Source organism: Carassius carassius, chromosome 46, assembly GCF_963082965.1.
Source record: "Carassius carassius chromosome 46, fCarCar2.1, whole genome shotgun sequence".
In the NCBI taxonomy this organism is placed as follows: Eukaryota; Metazoa; Chordata; class Actinopteri; order Cypriniformes; family Cyprinidae; genus Carassius; species Carassius carassius.
The window spans coordinates 18,762,336-18,782,031 of NC_081800.1; the positions used below are offsets into that span (position 1 = coordinate 18,762,336).

General features: G+C 38.1%; 1 protein-coding gene across 10 annotated transcripts in view; it reads right to left on the reverse strand.

The window, feature by feature from the left end:
- LOC132129100 (calmodulin-binding transcription activator 1-like) overlaps positions 1-19,696 on the reverse strand; it is a 397,316-nt gene that overhangs the window by 66,001 nt on the left and 311,619 nt on the right. For all 10 annotated transcript variants that reach the window (XM_059540552.1, XM_059540556.1, XM_059540553.1 and 7 more), the window contains one exon: positions 3,271-3,342. In XM_059540552.1, coding sequence (XP_059396535.1) covers positions 3,271-3,342 — 72 coding nt within the window. The remainder of the gene's footprint in view (positions 1-3,270; positions 3,343-19,696) is intronic.

Consider the following 19,696-nt stretch of genomic DNA (forward strand, 5'->3'; position numbering starts at 1 on the left):
TGCAGTAGGTGGACAAACCACAAAATCACCTACAAACTAATAACCAGAATAGTTTAATAGTTTACATTTAAAAGCTTTAAGATGTTGACCTTCAGTTGGCTGTAGGAATTAATAAAACATTTGTTATTTTGTATAGGGCTTCTGCAACATGCATGACCTATTAGTGCAGAAGCTTGATGAGTCAAGAAGGCATGTGAATGAACAGCAACTGAATATTAATGCACAGTCCTGGACTGAGATCCATGTGTACAATTACGTTTTAAAGCGAAACATACTCTTGCCCTTAACACTTTATCACCGCTGTTTGTAAATACCAACAGAATACTATAGAAGTAAACACAACCTTCAGCTTTTGTAAAGCTAATAACCAGCATCTAAATTACTCCTATACTATATAATTCACACATCTAGGGCCAGCGACCACACATAAAGAGTCAAACTTATTCACGTGTTCTCTTACAGTAGCCACAAGTAATGAGTTCAAAGACTTCTCAATCAATACTCAGCCGCTGATCCATGTGACAGCATAAACTTTTAACTTACCACATTGACACCTCATAACAGACATTAATCTCACAGCACTGAAATCAATATGCCATCATTTCTCTTTTGTGTATTCAGCACCCTAAACAATCTGGCAATAACAAACACAAGCAAACATGGGCTGTATTAATGTCCCCATCTGTTAAAACAGTCCAATGGAGCTTCGTCTCATAAATGACTCTGTCTTGGAGAGTAAGCAACGTTAAATATACATTACTCTAGGCCTGGAAAGTGTGCAGTCAAGGGCGTGCTGAGCACACATTTGGTGTGACTACAAAAACAACTGTCTATGAATAAATAAATGCAGAGTAGTGCCTGTCCGGACAAAAAGGAAGAGTCTGCCTCATGCCTCAGGCTTATTTACACCAGCCTAGTGGCCACAAACAAATAAAAAGAAGATGACAAGGTGAGGGGGTTCAACTCATCAGATGGCTCAGAGAAGGGAAATGTTATATTGATCTTTAAAGCATGATGCATGCATGCCAAGGTCGACATTTAGGTAACAGTGAGATTTCAAAGGATGTCATGAAGCTTTGAAAGGAAAGCAAGTCTTTAAAGTGCACTTCTTTTGGAGCACCTGAATAACTGATCACAGTTTAACAAGTTTTCAGCATCACAGTTAGCTCCTAACACACCGGCGCTCTATGCCAAATTTAGTGGGTCTGACAGGCAGAGTGTGCAAGATAGATCGTGAAGAGAAAAAGAGAGCATCCATCTCTCCTTATATATGAGCATGCTTGTTTATTTTAATGAACATGTATGTGAAGTGGGACAGGGAGATGAATACAGAAAAACAAGGTCCAACTCATCCGGATCCTCAACGGAGAAGCCATACCTTGCCATCAATCATGGGGAGAAGGCTCGGGAGGGAAGAAGGAAGAAAGAAACGGGGAGAGAGATAAACAGAGAGAGAGACAGGGGGGTGGAGGCGGGTGCAGGTTTGCTGCCAGTTTCCTGATTAATCTGGACAATATTCCCTCTTATGCGTCATATCATTCTCCAACATACAGTAGCACAGCTCTCCTTTTGCACAATAAAGAGGTCTCAGCAAAGCTTATTGACCACTTTCTAAAGATCTGCCAGCCTGGAAGACAAATGAAGTGTGGCCTCACGTTCAGCTGTACTAATATAATAATGATATCCGGGTCTGTGTCCCCGGCCGCCACACCTCAGCTCTGTAATGTAGGATTAGATGAAGAAGGAGAGCTGAGCAATTACATTCGATTAGCACTAAACAAGAGAATGAGACATGGAGCGATCAAATCAATCAAGTGCAGGACCAGGACAGTCACAGAGGGAGTGTGTGTGTGTGTGTGCTGTGTGTGTGTGAGAGATAATATGCCCTTAACACCTCAAATCTCTAAACAGCCATTCCCTCTCCCAGACAGTCTATTCTGCATGAGTGAAAACTTTTTAGAAGGGCCAACGAGGTGCAAAGCATTCTGGGTAAGTGGCGATAATAAGTCCCCTCAGCAGATCTCTGCCATTATGCAGAGCGAGAAGAGCAGAGCTGCGCAATACCACAAAGACATGCCTGGAAGAATGAGCCACTATCTGAGGGAAAGGCTTTTTAGAGGGAAGGAGTGCCAAGATTCCTCATAGACTTATTTTCTCATTACCTCCTCTCGTCCCCTGTCTTATTACTGAGACTTTTCTCAATAAAGAAGATCTGGACTGGATAAAAAGACAGCCACACTTGCAGTCTCTTTGCTCTCTACATTTTCCCCTTCTTTTGCTCCTTCTCTGTGATCTGATCACATTCCCTGAAAATGTAGTTTTGTCATTGTTTGATGCTTGACTGTCCCTGGATTGGGTTATGTGCATTCTTAGCGGCCTTGTAACCTTTATGAATCTGCACTCTGGTACAAGCATTGCATAAACAGAATTCTGACAAAACCACAAAAAGTCTGGTGCACATTAGCATTTTAGTCTGGCTTAGGTGACAGAATAGATGCCCACTTTGATCGCCACTTTGAGTTTGTTTCATATTTACACTTATATTTTATGCTCAAAAGATCAAAACTGATAAGATTTTTATGCAGTATGTATCAGACAGTCAGCAAATGGACACTGGGCGGTCCGTCTGAAGCTGAGACTAATGGGACACAGTGAGGGTGCTGCCAGGCCCCGGAGACAGATATCATACGTATAAGACAAAGTCATGCTGGAACATCCTGCTCTGTCCTGGACACAGAAATTGAGCACCTAAAGCAGCAGTGATGCATGATTCAGCTCAACATGGGACAGACTGAGAATAATATTTCTGTGAAGATGGAAATGTTGCTTCACAAGCTTTCACTTTCCTTTTTTCAAAGCCTGCAGTAATAAAATGTAATACTAATTCAGATTGTTAAATCAATTGCTTTCTGATCAGTGTAAAATGCTTTTAGATTGAAAAAGGTTATGCAATTGTTGTGTTTCATGATTGATGGTTGTTGACACTTCTGAGTCCACCCCCCTAAGCATATGTCCTAAAACCATGGATATCTATTGTCTGTGATCTTTTAAAGCTTCATCTGCATGCATTTCCTCCCTGGACCTCTGCCTGTGATGGGCTGTATTTTCGAGGTTAGCTTTGATCAGTCAGTGAGCTCAGGTTCCAGCAGGCTGAGAGGTTACGTTTAATCTCCCTGCCTGTCTCCATTAGAGCTGAATTACACCTGAAGGTGTGTTACTTAGGTCCAAACAAAAAGGGGAAAAAGAGGGGCAAGTCTCTGACTGTCTTACCTGTAAAAGCCAGTAGCATCTGCGGTGGAAGGTGGGGATGATGGAGGAGTGGACATAACAGCCGTACAGACACTAGGGAAAGAAACACACACACAGACACATAGTAAGTAGAGAACACAATGGCGAAGTCTGAAAACAAAGTTATGGTAGGGGTTATGAGGATCCATCTCTCTGACAGTGTTAAACTTGAATAGAAAATGACTTACTTTAACAGACACTTCAACAGATCTACTCTAAATACAACAACAACAACAAATTAATTTATAATTTATACAAACAAGTCAAAAATACAGAATTGAACAGCAAAATTGCTGGCATTAGTGGCCCATACAGGATGAGGAGCGACACTCGCCCATGTGGCCAGGAAACAGCCAGGACACTCAAGATGTCTGCCAGGGTTGGAATGAGTCGTGAATTTTGAGAAGATATCTGTGATGCTGTGCTGCTGGGTGCCGGCTTTCACACCAAAACATATTGTTTTCAAGCACTCAAGCCAAAGAACTTGGCTCTTTCTGGAATAAATCAAATATCCATTTCTATGGTTACGGCTCCTTTACAATTCACACAGGGAATATTTATTTACTTGCGGAGAATTGGGAAACAAAGCAGTCTTGGTGCATTCACACACACACACACACACACACACACACACACACACACACACACACACACACACACACACACACACACACACACACACACACACACACCCACGTTAGTTTTTGTGAAAAGTGGGGACATCGGCCATAGGCGTAATGGTTGTTATACTGTACAAACTGTATATGGTATGGCCCTTCATCAACCCTACACCTAACCCTAACCCTCACAGGAAACTTTGTGCATTTTTACTTTCTCAAAAAATTCTGCTGTGCGAGACTAAACCTAAAGGTAAAATTACAAAGTGTGCAATTGAAACTACTGTATAGTTCAATTCAAGGTACAGGTAGCTCTTCTACAGCACTCTTCACCATATTGGTTCAAAAGAGCCTGGACAATTCCTAACATGGTATAGATGAGAGGACGATTAAACCTTGAGAGAAAACAAATCTCTGCAGGAGAAACTCACTCTCCTCTGGTATGCAAGATTGTTTCTACAAAACCATATTTTATACATATTTTATATTTCATACTATAGGTTTTAACATCAGTATACTACATTCCATGGGTCCATACTGACCAATAATATGGATGTCTACTATCCAGTGTATACTGTTCACAGTGTGCCAGTTTTCTATACGCAAAGAATCCCTGGAAGACTTATGACATTTACCAAAAGGAGCAGTATACACAGAGCATACTGCACAGAACAGTGTATCCCAAAAAGCAAAGCTTTCAGTTAACCTCCCATGTATTATGTTACGAATGAACTATAAACAGGTTAATATCAGCCATAGTTTTTACATATTTTTAATGACTTATCATTTGATCAGATTGCGAAGAGTTAAGATAAATTACCGTTCAAAAGTTTGTGGTCAGGAAAATTATGATCAGGACAACTGTTTTCAACACTGATAATAAGCAAAATCAGCATATTAGAATGATTTCTGAAGGATTGGGTGACACTGATGTCTGGAGAAATGGCTGGTGAAAATTCACCTTTGCCATCACAGGCATAAATTACATTTTAAAATATAACATAACACACAACAGCAATTTGTGTTTAGTAAAACAATATTTCTGTTTTTATTGTATTTTTTGATTAAATAAATCATCATGAGAGACTTCTTTCAAAAACATTAAAACTTCTTACTGATCTAAACATTTGAATGGTAGTGTGAATAGTGCATATATTTCAAATGCTAACAAAACTTGCAATGTAGAAATCATGTACTGTGGCCGGTCCAAATACATTATTTACAGTCCATTCATTTAGCAGCAAGACAGTATTCCATACAGAACATTCAGCCAAAGTCAGTTTATCTCTTTCTTTCTATCACCAGCACCAGCATAAAAAACAAACAAGCGAGTGTGTCTTTGTGCTAACACAGACACATGGGCAAACAAACACTTTAGTCAGCAGAGCATTGAGGTCCAGAGTCTCTCACAGGTATTCCTCTGCTAATCCGAGAGGGACAGACAGACAGAGGAGATCTCTGGAAAGCTTTCTGTAGGCAAGGGAAGCAATGCCTCTTCATTTCAAAAGTACATCAAACACCACTGCTTTTCTACATGGGGCTTCCATCCAGCTCTGGATCCAAACGTATAAGAAACACATTTGTCCATCTCCATCTGACAGATAATGTCTGTATGTGGATGTCTGCTATATGTACCAGGCGCTACGAGCTTCTGTTCCACAGTATTGACAGTGTGTGCAGTTCCTTATTGTTCATCCCACTATGCGGACAGGAGAGTGAATAAATTAGCCCCAGGCACCTTCTGTTTACTCAGTTTAAGAAATACAAAGTGTTCAGCAGGCATAAACAAGACACCTGGGCCATGTCAGACTGGAGCACCTGTCAGAGCTGATACGAGAATTAATGTAAACCATTCAAAGGCTACACACATACAGTCTGCATACTGTCAGAGTTTACACACATACTCAACAATATAGCTTTGTTACAAAATGTAGTGAGCTGCCTGTTGCCTACATAGGCAGCTGCTTTCTGACAGTGACCTTCAAAAGTAAACGATTTGAAGTGATTTAGAGCAGCAGCATCTTTTTGTGGCAAGACAGGCTCAACTCTTGAACTGATTTTTCAATTTAGCATGTTGTTAAGCTAATGGCGTGATACAAGAAGTAAGAAATACAAACATGTTTAAAACTATTTGTCAGGTGCATTATATTTTTGACACATTTTTGCAATGTATATATATATATATATATATATATATATATATATATATATATATATATATTAGGGGTGTAACGGTACGCAAAAATCACGGTTCGGTTCCTACCTCGGATTTAAAGTCACGGTTCGGTTCATTTTCGGTACAGTAAGGGAAAGAAATGCAAACATTAAACTGCAGGTTGTTTATTACTATAAACTTTTTTTTAACAATTTGTTTACACTTTTTTAAAATACTTTTTAATAAAATATAGAAATATTAGAATATTAGAAATAATAGAATAAGATATGAAATACTGCTGCAAAGTTCTCCACTAAATAAAATACTCTCAGTCTCAAACCAATATCATATAATAAAATATAATGAAAAATATAAATAAATAATTATGATTACAGTACAGCATTACCAATCCCAGCTTGTAGGCCTGCTCATATTTAAAAAATATATATAACTTTTCCAAAGTGTAAAGTGCAGCATCAACAGTTTCAGTTTAGTAGCAGTAGACCTTGCTCAGATTTCGTTATTGCGTTGGACCGATCGGAATTAAGAGCAAAGGTCTGTTTAAATGCCGACAGGAGCTGCGCTTGAATTACAATCGTTTTTTTCCTAGTTGTAGTGATGGTCACACTCGCGTAATGCCTTTTGAAAACCTTAGGCAGGTGACACACTGGCATATTGCACCTGTCAAACATGGTCTATTTTGCCGTCAATACTGTTGACGGTGTCCTTTATCAGTAGGCTATATATTTATGCTCAACATGAAGTATAGATATTGTTGTCGTGAAGACAAGATCCTGGTCTGTCGGCGGCCTCCCTCTATGTCACCTACAGTAGCATCAGCGCGCCAGTGCCGCGTCAGGCACGATTCTGATGTGTAAAGACAGAGAAAATGCGAAGCAGCCGTCACGCAACTGACACGCAGCAGAAACGCCACGCTCACGCCACGCAGCCAGTGTGTCACCGGCTTAGAATCAGCTGCAGGGCGGGATTTGCGCTGAACGCGGAGACTTCCGCCACTTAATATGTTCATTTGGAAACACGAAAATGTACCTATGTTCCGCACACAAAATATTGCATTCGGTCATTCGGTACACACGTGCACCATAACGAAAGCCCTGTACCGAAACGGTCCAGTACGAATACACGTACCGTTACACCCCTAATATATATATATATATATATATATTACTCTTCTTCCCACTGAGTGGACTGGAAAGTAAATAAATTAGCCTCAGGTCTTCTGGTCTCTGAACAGAGCATATATTCAGTTTATAAAATACATTCAGATACAAACTAACCAGGAACAGGTAGGCTGACCATTCTGCATCCTCCCAAAACATTTAATATAATACACACAACAAAGCAAATAAGAAAACTGTAAACCTCTAATGCAGACTATCTTATCAGTAATTCAAGAAAAATATCATTCAGCTCTTTGCTGATTCTTTCTCAAGGCTGCATGGCAATGTGACAAACTGACAATGACAGAAGCCATTATTTGCTGTCTGTGGGCTGTGACAAATGACAGCACATCAAATGGCAAGCAATTAAGGCATAATTATGTTCCCACAATCATGCAGGACTTCTCTCCATTTCTCAATCTGACTTAACTCATCATTTGAAGACTACAAATTACAAACTGTTCTCAGTGCACATCTAAAACAGACCATAAATGAGATTTTGTTATGAAATGGGCCATTTGGGATAAAAATTATAGGGGATAGTCTGTCAAGTGGTCTAAAAATTTTAAAGTTGGTTGCTTAATTGGGTGATCATCCCCATGTAGTTTAAAAAAAAATGCTCAAGCAACCTTCACTGGATCATCTGAGATGAATTGACCAGGTTGGAAAATGGGCATAAACACTGTGATCAGAATTTTTCTCTGTCCAATAGTAATATGATTATTTTGCAAAAATATGTCTCAAACTGAACATTAATGCCAATGACCTGCAAACTTGGGCCGACCCATTGATTAGCTCCTCCTTAAACCGCATTCTATCAAACTGGAACCTTCTTAAAATGACAAATTTTCCAAGCAGACTTTAATCTGCTGCATAAATGCAACCAATCAGATTGCATATGTCAATTTCTTATAATACCTGAAATTTTTGTGTAAAACCAGCGTCCATGTGCTCTGCTAGGGGTCAGTAATGGGCAACAGAGGGGATGAACTCTTTGGTCAGATTTTTCATGGTCAGACAATGGAGCTGTGATTAGGACACGCTAATTGTGCAAGTCGTCATAGCAGGTGTTTATGCCAAGCCATCAATCAAGGCAGCCAGGCAGGTATTAAGGCAAGGTGTCCAACCTACCAAAAATGTGAGACTCTCTCATTAGGCCATAAAGATGTGAGAAGGCACACTTAATCAGACCATGGCATCTTAAGTATGGTACCAATTTGTTGTTTTATGATGTGACGCTGTGAGTGGTCGTGATACTACATGCTCACAATGAATCTTATCATGGTAGATGCTGTTTAATGTAATGCGAATCAAAATGAGGCTGTGAGGAACAGACATACAGTCCATTCAATTACACAATATTCAACAGTGCAATCTAAGCAAGACAATACATGTGAATCGGGTAAAACTTTTAACTAATAAAAATCGCAATACTTTCTTGCAATGATTAATCACAGTACATTAAGACAATTGTTTAGTCTTCTGAAATGTTATGTTTAAATATGAAAATTATGCATTATCTAATGAAATTTTAAAATTTTAAATAATTTTCATACATTTCCAGAACAGAAATGTGAGAATTTAATAAAATCAGGTTCAAAACTTGTTTCATTCTGTTGACATTAGAGTTGAAGTTTTTTTTTTACATTGTGGATTTCAGAAATCTCTTTATATCACTTAATAAACTAGAAAATACTGGCAACATTTTGCCTGTAGCGTCTTGTCTTATTAAACAGACTCAGATTTTATACCTCAAAGCCTCATTTTCATTTGCGTCAAATTAAATATCGTGCCTACCCTGATTGAGGCCTCTGAGGGAAACCAGACACTGCAGAGTATTTGTCTAGTCTGGTATAGCAGCTATACCGAATCCCACTCTAACCTTGATAGAGTTTTGTCTTAGCACTTGCTACACAAGGAATAATTTATCAGACAGTGAATCCAGTTGGGAATACTCAATCATACAATTTGAGAGCGCATTGGGGACAACTTGATGAATTACCTCGTAGAGTGATATAGTGAGCCGAGACCTTGTAGATAATCAAGACAAATCTATAACCAATCACTTGAACATGTACATTTGTCATTCCTTACTCTTCTTTCAGCAATACTGAACAGATCAGGATAACTATGTGCGTACATGATATGCAAACCCTCACAAGTATGTTTTGGTTATGAAATCTTGTGCCATCAGATATACTGCAGAGTCACCATTTCATTAAGAAGATCAAAGTTCTGTATTATCAATCAGGCATATAGACTTGCCTAAGGGCTGTGGATTGAGGCTGTGGAATGGACACAAATATGTATCCTGTCCTTCTGTAACTTATTCAGCCTCTTTCAGGGGAGAACAAGTCTAATGAACCCAAATGGGTAGTTAAAGCAGTTATCAAGCTGTCACTACGACTCTGACTGCCATAGCCAATCACTACCTATTTCTTTTCCACACTAATAACATTTATGCACCTCTGTGTGCAGAAAGCTCTATATTTTCAGGAAAGATGTTGCTGTCAGGACATTACCTTTTAAGTTCACAGACATTTCTTTTAAACCCAAAAACACAACACAATACAATACGTAATTCAAAGCATGTGCAAATCACCAGAAAGAAAAAAAAATCAATACAGAACATTTCTTTATGTTAAGACATTACATTGTGGCCTATTTTTTAAATATACAGATTTTGTGTATATAAGGCCATGTCCCATTGACCATTTTGGTGCTTTTAACCTTTAGATGACTTTTTGGCTCGCTTAGTTAAGGATGCTTGACTGACTGATTGCACAGGCACTATTGGAAGAGAGCTGAACTGGAGGATGACATCATTGAATCATCAATGAACTGACTTTAGTTGGAAAAAATGACTCTGTTATTGTCTTATTGCATTATTTACAAACTATTTTCCTGTTTGACACTGTAAAGCTGCTACACAATCACTATTGTATAAACCACTATACAAATAAAGGTGACTTGACTTGACTTTTAAAGCAACGCTATGTAAATTTTGACGCTCTAGCGGTTAATAAACAGAACTGCACGCATCCCGCAGAAGAACATTCTAACCAGAGCTACTTCTCTAAGTTTATGTCTATGGCGATTTACACAGGTATGTGTTAATCCACAGTGGTGACGAACCGAACAGGCTGCAATAGTCCAAACATAATCACTTATTGTAACTGTACTGTAGTGATTTGGGATAAGACAAAAAGGTAGTTTGGTAGATGAATTTATGATTTACTCGCTCATTATATACATTTTTGCTCATTTCGAACACAGAAAAAGTTACATAGTGTTGCTTTAAATGTGACATGACAAATTGTTGTAGCACCTCAGTTCAAGCAGCCACTTGTGAGTCTCTTCCACTTTAATAAGTTGTGCACAAAATAAACATGAATGAGCATCAGAAGGTATGTTGAAAGATACAGTATAGCTTACCAAAATGTATCATGTCACCAGCCATGTTATCACTCAATCAGTGTTTCAATTGCGGAAAGGTGTCAATAAAACAGATTGTGAACAGTATGTAACGTGGCATTTACCTCAGCTAAGTTACTGTTCACAATTTATTAGTTAGCTATAAAACAACACTAAAGAGCAGCTTTTCTATTTATAATTATATATGTGTTTTAATAAATCTGGCATGAAGACAGGTATTTATGAAGATGTGTGCAAATGAGTTTTATGAAAATATGTTCAAATGAGTTGTAAACAGAGATTGACATTTTTATTTGAGTGTAATTCTGATATCTGAAAATAAATAACAGTTGAATATAATAGCTCTGTTGCTAAATTTAAGCTTTAATATTACAGTAATGTGCCAAAGGATGGTTCCCTGTGTTGTTTACAGCATCAGTTAAGAGAGATTTCTTAAAACCATTTCCCCCCCAAATAATTTCCCAAAAACAACTTTAACATATATTTACACCAGTTTTTTTTCTCAAACCATCATTAAAATTTTGTTTTGACAAACTATGTAGTTATATAAATTTTATGTTACAACATTAAAGGAATATGTTTAAATTCTGTCATCATATAGTCATCCTTTGTATCTTCTCAGAACTGTTTTCTAATTTTAAACACAAAAGAAAATAAGTCATGGAGGTTTGAATCAACATGAGGGTGAGTAAATTATTCTCTAAGAAATGTTTACTACCTCAATTTGTTACCAATTCAGGGGATAAACTGAATTGAATTTAAATGAAATAATTCTCTATTCAATTCTGAATGGGGCACAGCCCTGCTAGTATCACATACTAGTATGAAATTAGCAGTATCATCTCTAGTTAGCAGAATCATCTCATTGAGTTTAGCCATCTTCAATCCTATAACACCTCTGGCACCACATTTGAAACCAAAGCTGCATTAAAATAAATAAAGGTAAGGAGACCATGATCGTCACCGAACAAAACTGCTTGCACAAAAAAGTTATGGTAATTTGGCTTCTAAAAATACTTTTCACGCTGTAAATGAACAAAAATAGTTTATACACAGACCCAGAAAGGGGGAATTAATTACTCAAACTGGACAAGTGAAAACAGCCATACGTCAATATCACAAAAACAACAACACAGAGGAAATATTGTACAACTAAGACTGCCCAATATCACTGCACGCAGGGAGAGAGAGAGAGAGAGAGAGAGAGAGAGAGAGAGAGAGAAAGAGAGAGAGAGAAAGAGATAAGGAGGAGGAATAGCATGTGTATTACCCACACTCATGCCCGTGACAGTACAACAAATGTGTGTGTGTGTGAGTGTGCATGTGTCTCAGGCAGATGACAGTGTCTGTTGATGTTAATGCTAGGCCTCTGGGCTCAGGGCCAAAGGCATTAAGTGGAATCGAATTCCACAAAACTAGCTTTAATCAGCAGGTTTTAAAGGTTAGAATTACCCTTTCTCCTCCAGCCTGCCTGCCAAGGTTAAAGCCCTGCCTGAGCAGGCTGAGGTAATGGGATGGTGGGGTGGCAAATGCCTCATGTTCCTCTGCTCCTCTACACACTAAAACCCCGGCATACTCTCACATATGATGAGCATCTGTGGAATACCAAACAAACCATTGCTCTCGGCTCATCAAGGGCAATGGCGACTGATTGAAGTTTGTGTAAATGCGGTGTGGTTTAGTGGTTAAACAGTGTGAACAGAAAGAGACTGTGAGATTTAAAATCAGCAGAGGAGAAGATTTTAAATGACAGTGATCTATTCCTTTTAAACCTTTAGTTCTCTAGATGACTGCAAGGTTGAGCAAACTAAACCCTAACTACCACCACTGTGTCTATGACTAAGACACTTTACTCCAGGCTAATCCAAGGGAACTGACTACTTACCTACGTGTGAGCAAGACAGGTAGAGAGAGACAGTGACTGTTGATTGCTAATCTATTACATCATTAGCAGACAGAAGGTGAAGGTGGTATCCAGACAAGACGAACAAATGCTGTCTAAAAGTGCTTTTACACATCTGAAACATATCAGCCTTCAGGCTGAGAAGGCTCAGAGCGTCTCTTCATGTCACAATGTAAGGGTACTGTAATAGCACATTACTTCCTACTGTTTGACAAAGTGACTTCGGGCCTGAAGCCTGGACAGAATTCTGTGGACAGAATTATGATTCACAAAGAGAACCATTTTTCCCCCTTGTTCTTCTGCTCTGTGTCTTCCCCTATCAGGTTGAAACTAAAATAAATGGCATATTTCTCTCTGTCAGAGAGGGCTGGTGATGCATGAGTTACTAACACAAAGAACGCAGGCCTTTGGGACTCCACAGAGTTCGGTTATTTGCGTCAATGAAGGATGGTAGATGAATCTCAAAGAGTGAGACCAAATTGAGGAGAGGCTCTTGACATGCTGGAGTCAAAAGGATAGGAAGCTGGAACGAGAGATTAGCTGCCTGAAGGGAGGGATTGTTGGTGTCTAATATATCAATTACAAAGCTTTCAAGAGAGTTTATCTCGTAAATATGAAGAGAGAAGGGGTTCGGCGCGCCGTTCCTTGTCAAAAATATCACAAGTATTGAGAGATAATTCCCCTTCAACATACTGAAAAAACTTTGAAGTATGGGGGAATTGTCTCTCTTCATTTTCCATTCACATCCTCACCCTGTCTGAGATCCCATTCTCTCCTCTACCTCCTCCTGATCCCTGCCCGTGGTGGGCCGAACCCTACCGGCGTGCTGAATAATAAATCTGTGTCTCCATCAGCCATAGCATCCCACAATTCATGAGATTCTGAGTTTCATTACGGAAGCTAAAAGAAAGGCAAAAAGACGGTCAGTCCCTTTTGTTGGGGTCAAAGGTCAGGGGTTATCTTAAAACAGCTGATGTTTTTCAGCATGCTTAAATTTCTGGATCTATCAACATTCAAGTTCAGAGAGTGCAAGTGATTCATAAACACAATTCAGTAATATTAGACTTCTGAATGTGAATCAGAGGCTGGTTTGCATGAATAGCATTACAGAACATGTGGCACTTTGTTTTATTTCCATTTGTGCAAAATATTTATGCACAAAGCTTTTCTCCCTGGGGAAACAGTTCTCATGCTTTTTGAACAGCTTCAAATGCTCACAACAAACTGAGCAGACAAACACAATGGCTCGACTGTGTCAAAATATGGAAAGTGGGTTAAACCGTATAACACAACGCTACAAGAATCTTAAAAGAATAATAAGAAAAGAATAGAACCCGCATCCATATGACTTTTCTTATTCTTTAGAATACTAAAGGAAATATTTTAGCAGTTTTTTTTTTCCATGCAATGAATGTGAATGGAAATGAAAACGAAAAAAACACAATAAAAGGACCATAAACATGGATCATGTCTTCTGTGCTATATTTCAAATCTTCCAAAGCCATATGATATGATAAAATATAAGCTTTTATTTGTGCTAAATACAAAATGCCAGATTAAATGGGGAAATTTTAATTTGGAATACAGCACATGAGTCGTATGGACTGTAATGGTACTTGTTATTTTTGATGCTTAACATCTGTCACTCATTCACTTTTGCTGTATGGAAAAGAGAAAATAGTGGAATCTGTTAAAAGAAAGTAATATGTGTTCATGGCAACATTTTTTATGTTAAAAGAAGATGTTTTTCTCAGTTTAAAGCCACTGATAACCAAAACTGTTTGGTTACCAACATTCTTCAAAATATATTTATTTTGTGTCCCACAGAAAACAGTAAGTCATTCAGTTTTGGAATGACATGAGGGTGAATACATGAAGACAGAATTTTCATTTTTGTGTGGACTATTCCAGCCATTTCCACAGCATTTGCTGAGAATCTGTAGCTCCTCATAATTGTGTTAGCAGTGATTAGCACACAGTTATAGATCTTACAGCTTGATGTATATGCTCTTTTCATTTCTGCCAGCTCCCGCACAAACAGAAAGCCCGCTCACAGAGACTGTTAATCATAAAGAGTCTCTTCAAAAAAGAGAGAAAAGAGAGAGAGACAGAGTCAGCGAGACATCAGAGGAGAGCCAAGAGACTACTTGATTACCAGCGAAACCAGAAAATCAGACCCTGGGATGGAGGAGAAAAGGAGGGGAGAAAGAGAACAGGAGGTACAGTGAGAGGGAGAGAGAGAGAGCATGAATGTTAACCAGCACCCAAACACAGAGCAAAGGCTAAGGCAGAGGAACACCAATCGCAAAAGCATTTTCTCAAGCCCAGGCCCTGAGAGAGATAAAAAAAAGCAATTTGTATTCCATTCCTCCTCAGCGTTGCTTGCCCTGTTCCTCTGCCTGCATATTTGTAAACACGGCTTCGTTAGAGCAGCTTAATCTTCCTTGTGCAAACACAGGCTGGAGGTGGTGGAGGTGTGATGGGATGGGGAGGTTGGGGCGAAGGGGGAAGTTAGGTCAGTACGGGCCAAACCGCGTTTCCTGCTCTGGAACTGGAGGCATGCTCCTTTAAACACATACATGCTTTCTGACATTATATTTGTTATGTTTGTTATATAAAGATTAGACAACAAACAAACAGCCTTGGGACCATATTTTTAATGTACTTTTGATTATATAAAATTATACCAATATACATGCATACATAAATAAATACAATTGTGTATGTAAAATGTTATAATGCCAACACATATGTACATTTTAAACATGTAAAAAAAAAAAAGTCATATCACACTTGCTCTGAGCTCCAATGGGCCAGAGAGGAGCCACTCTATTTTGGAGCATGGTGGAAAGTCAGGATCCAGATGGCTTGGAACAGTTTGGGACAGCTTGATATTATCACAGAGTGACAGACAGAGTGATCAGTCCAACATTAACTAGCAGCACAGATACAGGCCTGACGAACCCGAGCAACATGTCCACATTTACTCCCAAACCACAAGCCAAATTAAAAGCCAAATTAAGCAGCTCAAGAACAAAAAGGTGAATGAGACTGATTTCAATCCAAATAAGAAACTGTGCAATTAATCAAAAATAATAAAAATTGTGGTGCACAAGCTGCAGAAGACAGGTCTACAAAATGTAATAATGTGGTGACTAAATCTTAAATGTTAACAGAATTTTTTATTTTTATTAAATGAAAATATTCCTAATAATGACAATATAATTTAAAATAAATGGCATTTTAATTTCTATATATAAATAAATAAATTTAATTTAATCTCTCTCTCTCTCTCTCTCTCTCTCTTATTTTAACTAAATTACCCCTAGACTACTACTAAACTGTACCAATACATGCTTAGTCAGAACTAGAACATGCTACTCCCAAATGATCACTTATTGTAGAACTGCATGGGGAGGGAAATATAAAACATTCCACAGACTGAACTTCACTTTTTATTCAGATAAAAGAAAACAGAACAGACTTGAAGTGTTTGTGGTCTTGTGCTGAAAACACACACACACGGACAGTGGAGCCCAGTTACAAGGAGACTGTGTTATGAGAGAGAGAGAGGGACACAAAGAGACAAAAACTAAAGGAGTTAGTGCAAGATAGAAGGCAAGGAGAATGAGAAGTGACACGTCATTTCTGAGGCCATTGTCTGGCTGACTTATTATGAGATGTTTTGTGAGCTGGCTTGGTGGTGCATCTGTTCTGGACCAGAGCCTGTTCCTTCTCTCGCAGTCTCACAGAGGCTGGTGACTGGAACCTGTGTTTATCTGCCCTGGGCAGCAGCCCCCTCTGTCCTCCCAACTATACAGTGTCTGTCTTACTAGAGTCTCTGTCTTACTTGCAATCATGGCTACCCTCTTCTCATGACATACTCCAGCCTGGCCATATGCCCGCAACCTTCTCTAATATAAAGGAAAATATTTTTCAAACATTAACATAATAAAATGGCTACTCATCATGTATAACTGGATCATGTATAACTGTCCATAGCTTCTGTAGTTTGGATGAAACAAAATACTTTTCAGATTTTCACTGGGTTCTCAGGGAATTCAGTCAATCAAGAATTTAAACACCCTAAAAGTTGAATGCCCTTTTCCCACTTTTCAACATCTACACTTGCCTTCATCTGTACTGAAAACAAATATCCTATAGAACATCCTTGTATAAACAATAAAAAGGACCCATAACATTCATATTTTAGTCTGTACAAGTGGACAAAAATACTGGCATTCGACAGACAGGCAGCAGAGGTACAGAGAAGAGGTGGAGTGGAGTGTGTGAGTTATGTGACATTCAGTATCTCTGGAGCTCAATCCCCTCAACAGTTTACTTTCCCCAATTACAGATATGGGCCGCCCCATTTTATCCTTGCTCATGAGTGATATGATGCCTCTGTCCTTCAGTGCGCTTCCCACATTTCAGATGATCTAATGTGACAGAGTGCAGGTGTTAGTTATCAGAGCTTTGCTTCGCTGGAAAATGGCAGGTTTTATTTGTGACTGGTAGCACGCTGACTGTCTGTGGCACTTGTGCTGTCTCAAGGTTAGGAATGCTAGCTTGGAAAATGAATGTGGACGCTAATGCTTTTTCCACAAGCTTTATTCTTGTTTCCTCTCTCCTGAAGTGGTTCAAGACTGCTGCTTGATTTATACGCCACACGCACCATTAATCCTGCAACCATGCATGGCTCTGCTAAATAATTGATCTGGGTGCTTCTGTAACTAAATCTGTCAAAACAATGACGACCCCACCAATTGCTGGCCCCCACTAATGGCTAATGGTCTGCTAAAAGTCAAAGCAAAACAAATACTATAATACAAACAAAAACACTCATACCCAATGACAAGGAAGGCTGGAGCAGCTTGCATTAGAAATTACTGATTGTGTCTGTGACTCTTCCTGACCACAAGAGGGAGTCCAGCTATGATCTATCCTGGCAAAATGTATGTGGGTACCCTCAAGGTGAGCAGTGGCGTAGCCAGGGGAGGGGCCATGGGGCACTGGCCCCTTCTGAAAACTGATTGGCCCCCCAGTGTGCCCCCACCCTTCTACTTGTCTGTCACTCACAAATTCAAATCATAATCTTTCAGTTTAGTAAATAGGCCTAACTCATGATTGCGTCGCGATGCTTCTCAACGAGGACCAAGAAATGGCGAGCTGCTGTTTTCCAACGAAAAAAAGCACACGGTAAGTTGATCTATTTTATATAGCTTGTGTTTTTCGATTAGTGAGTTGTTGCAGTGCAAGAAGTGTTTGGTACTAACGTTAACGTCTTTCGGTGTTAGACAGACCAGGTTCGATGACGATGTTAACTCCTAGAGCAGACCAAGATGCTAATCATTATATTTAACGTTACTATGCTCCTCTGATGCTGAATGTAAAAGGGGTTTACTGCGTTACGATTTACTTATTTTTCGGCCGAACGCGCCAATATAGGCAACAACGCAATTTAAAGCAATGGTTTAAAAAAAGTATAATTGCAATTCTAATAAAGTCATTATTGAATCATGCAGAATTGTACATAAAATTTTACTTTTTTTAAATGAACCGGATACATAAACCCATTATAAGCCACATTTTACATAGAAAATGAACTACATCCACTGTATTTAGTCTGCAGGACAGTTGTTTTGTTTTCGTTGTTGTCGTTGTTTATTTGTTTGGTCAGTATTAACAGTTGTTTGGCTAAAATGAATTGTATGTAATTTCTATAACTTGATGTTTACTTGCTATACAATATATTGTAGTTTTCTTGAATTTTGTGTCAATCAAAGTAAATAAAATGAGTGTCAAATTCGGCGTGTACTGTGTTTTCACAGAAGTTATTGACAAAACGTCATTTGATGACAGCCAGAAACATTCTCAAATAAAAAAATCATACATAAATATTTAATGCATGATTAAATAGCAAAATAAATAACTAAAACTAAAATAAAACTGGACTAATTAAGCTATTTTAAACTGTTTCTATAGGATCCACATATTTTACATGTTAAACTAAAGCTACCTTTTTGAACAAGTAGCTATCTAACAAAGTATTGATATATGATATTTTTAAATCAATATGCTCAAGATTAATTAGCCTTGACATAAGTAGATTTTGTTTATTCATCAATACAAATTTACTGCAACTGCTGCTATGCAAATTGAATGGGATGTGGATAATAAACAAAAACAATTTCTTATATTAAAATTATATTAGTTATATTAATTCATTAATTGTGTATTTATTTCTATGAATTATTAATGTTATTCTGCATTTATATAAATAAGGCTATTTTATATATATATTATATAAGGCTATTATAAATAAATTCTATTATTATTATTATTTGTGAGTTGTACACTATTCATGCATTGGATTCTTTTATTTATTACAGTTTTTCTTTCACTTTTGTAAAGTGAAAAGTTAATACAAATTGTATTTGATTGTTTTGATTTAGAGCAGTGAATAACTGCTATTAAAATATAATAGGGTATCACTGTTTATTACGGATTTTAAAGGTTACTGAACTCTTGAAATGATTTGGATATACAGTTCAAACAACACAAGATTGGCCCCTCTGTATTAATCGTGTCCCCTCTTGTGCCCCCCAGTTGAAAAAATCCTAGAATCGCCCCTGAAGGTGAGAGTGAAACTCCTGCAAATCAAAAGAACGTTTTGTAATGACATCAAGGAAATCAGAAAGAAATCCTGCTTAGTCCTGCTAGACTGTTGTTTACATTCACTGTGACATTCACATTTAATCTTGACAAATGTATCATAATGACATAGTGTATCAATAGAAGGATTTAGGACTCTAGTTCTAAAAAAAACTTTTAAAGTTATGGTAAATTTTTTATATCTGTTTTTTATATCTGTTTATATCTGAGTGCAAAATCAACATGTAAAATCAAACGATAGTTATTGATATTTTGAATAGAGTAACGAGACTTGTCCAAAAGTGTGCAAACTTGGATAAATACTTTTTGCACGTTTACATCATGTTTCTTTATATTGAATCATTATTTCTATTAATTTCTAGTAATGCACCGATACCACATTTTTCAAAACAAGTCCAATATCGATAACTTTCAGTTTTGGTACTGGCCGATACCAATACCA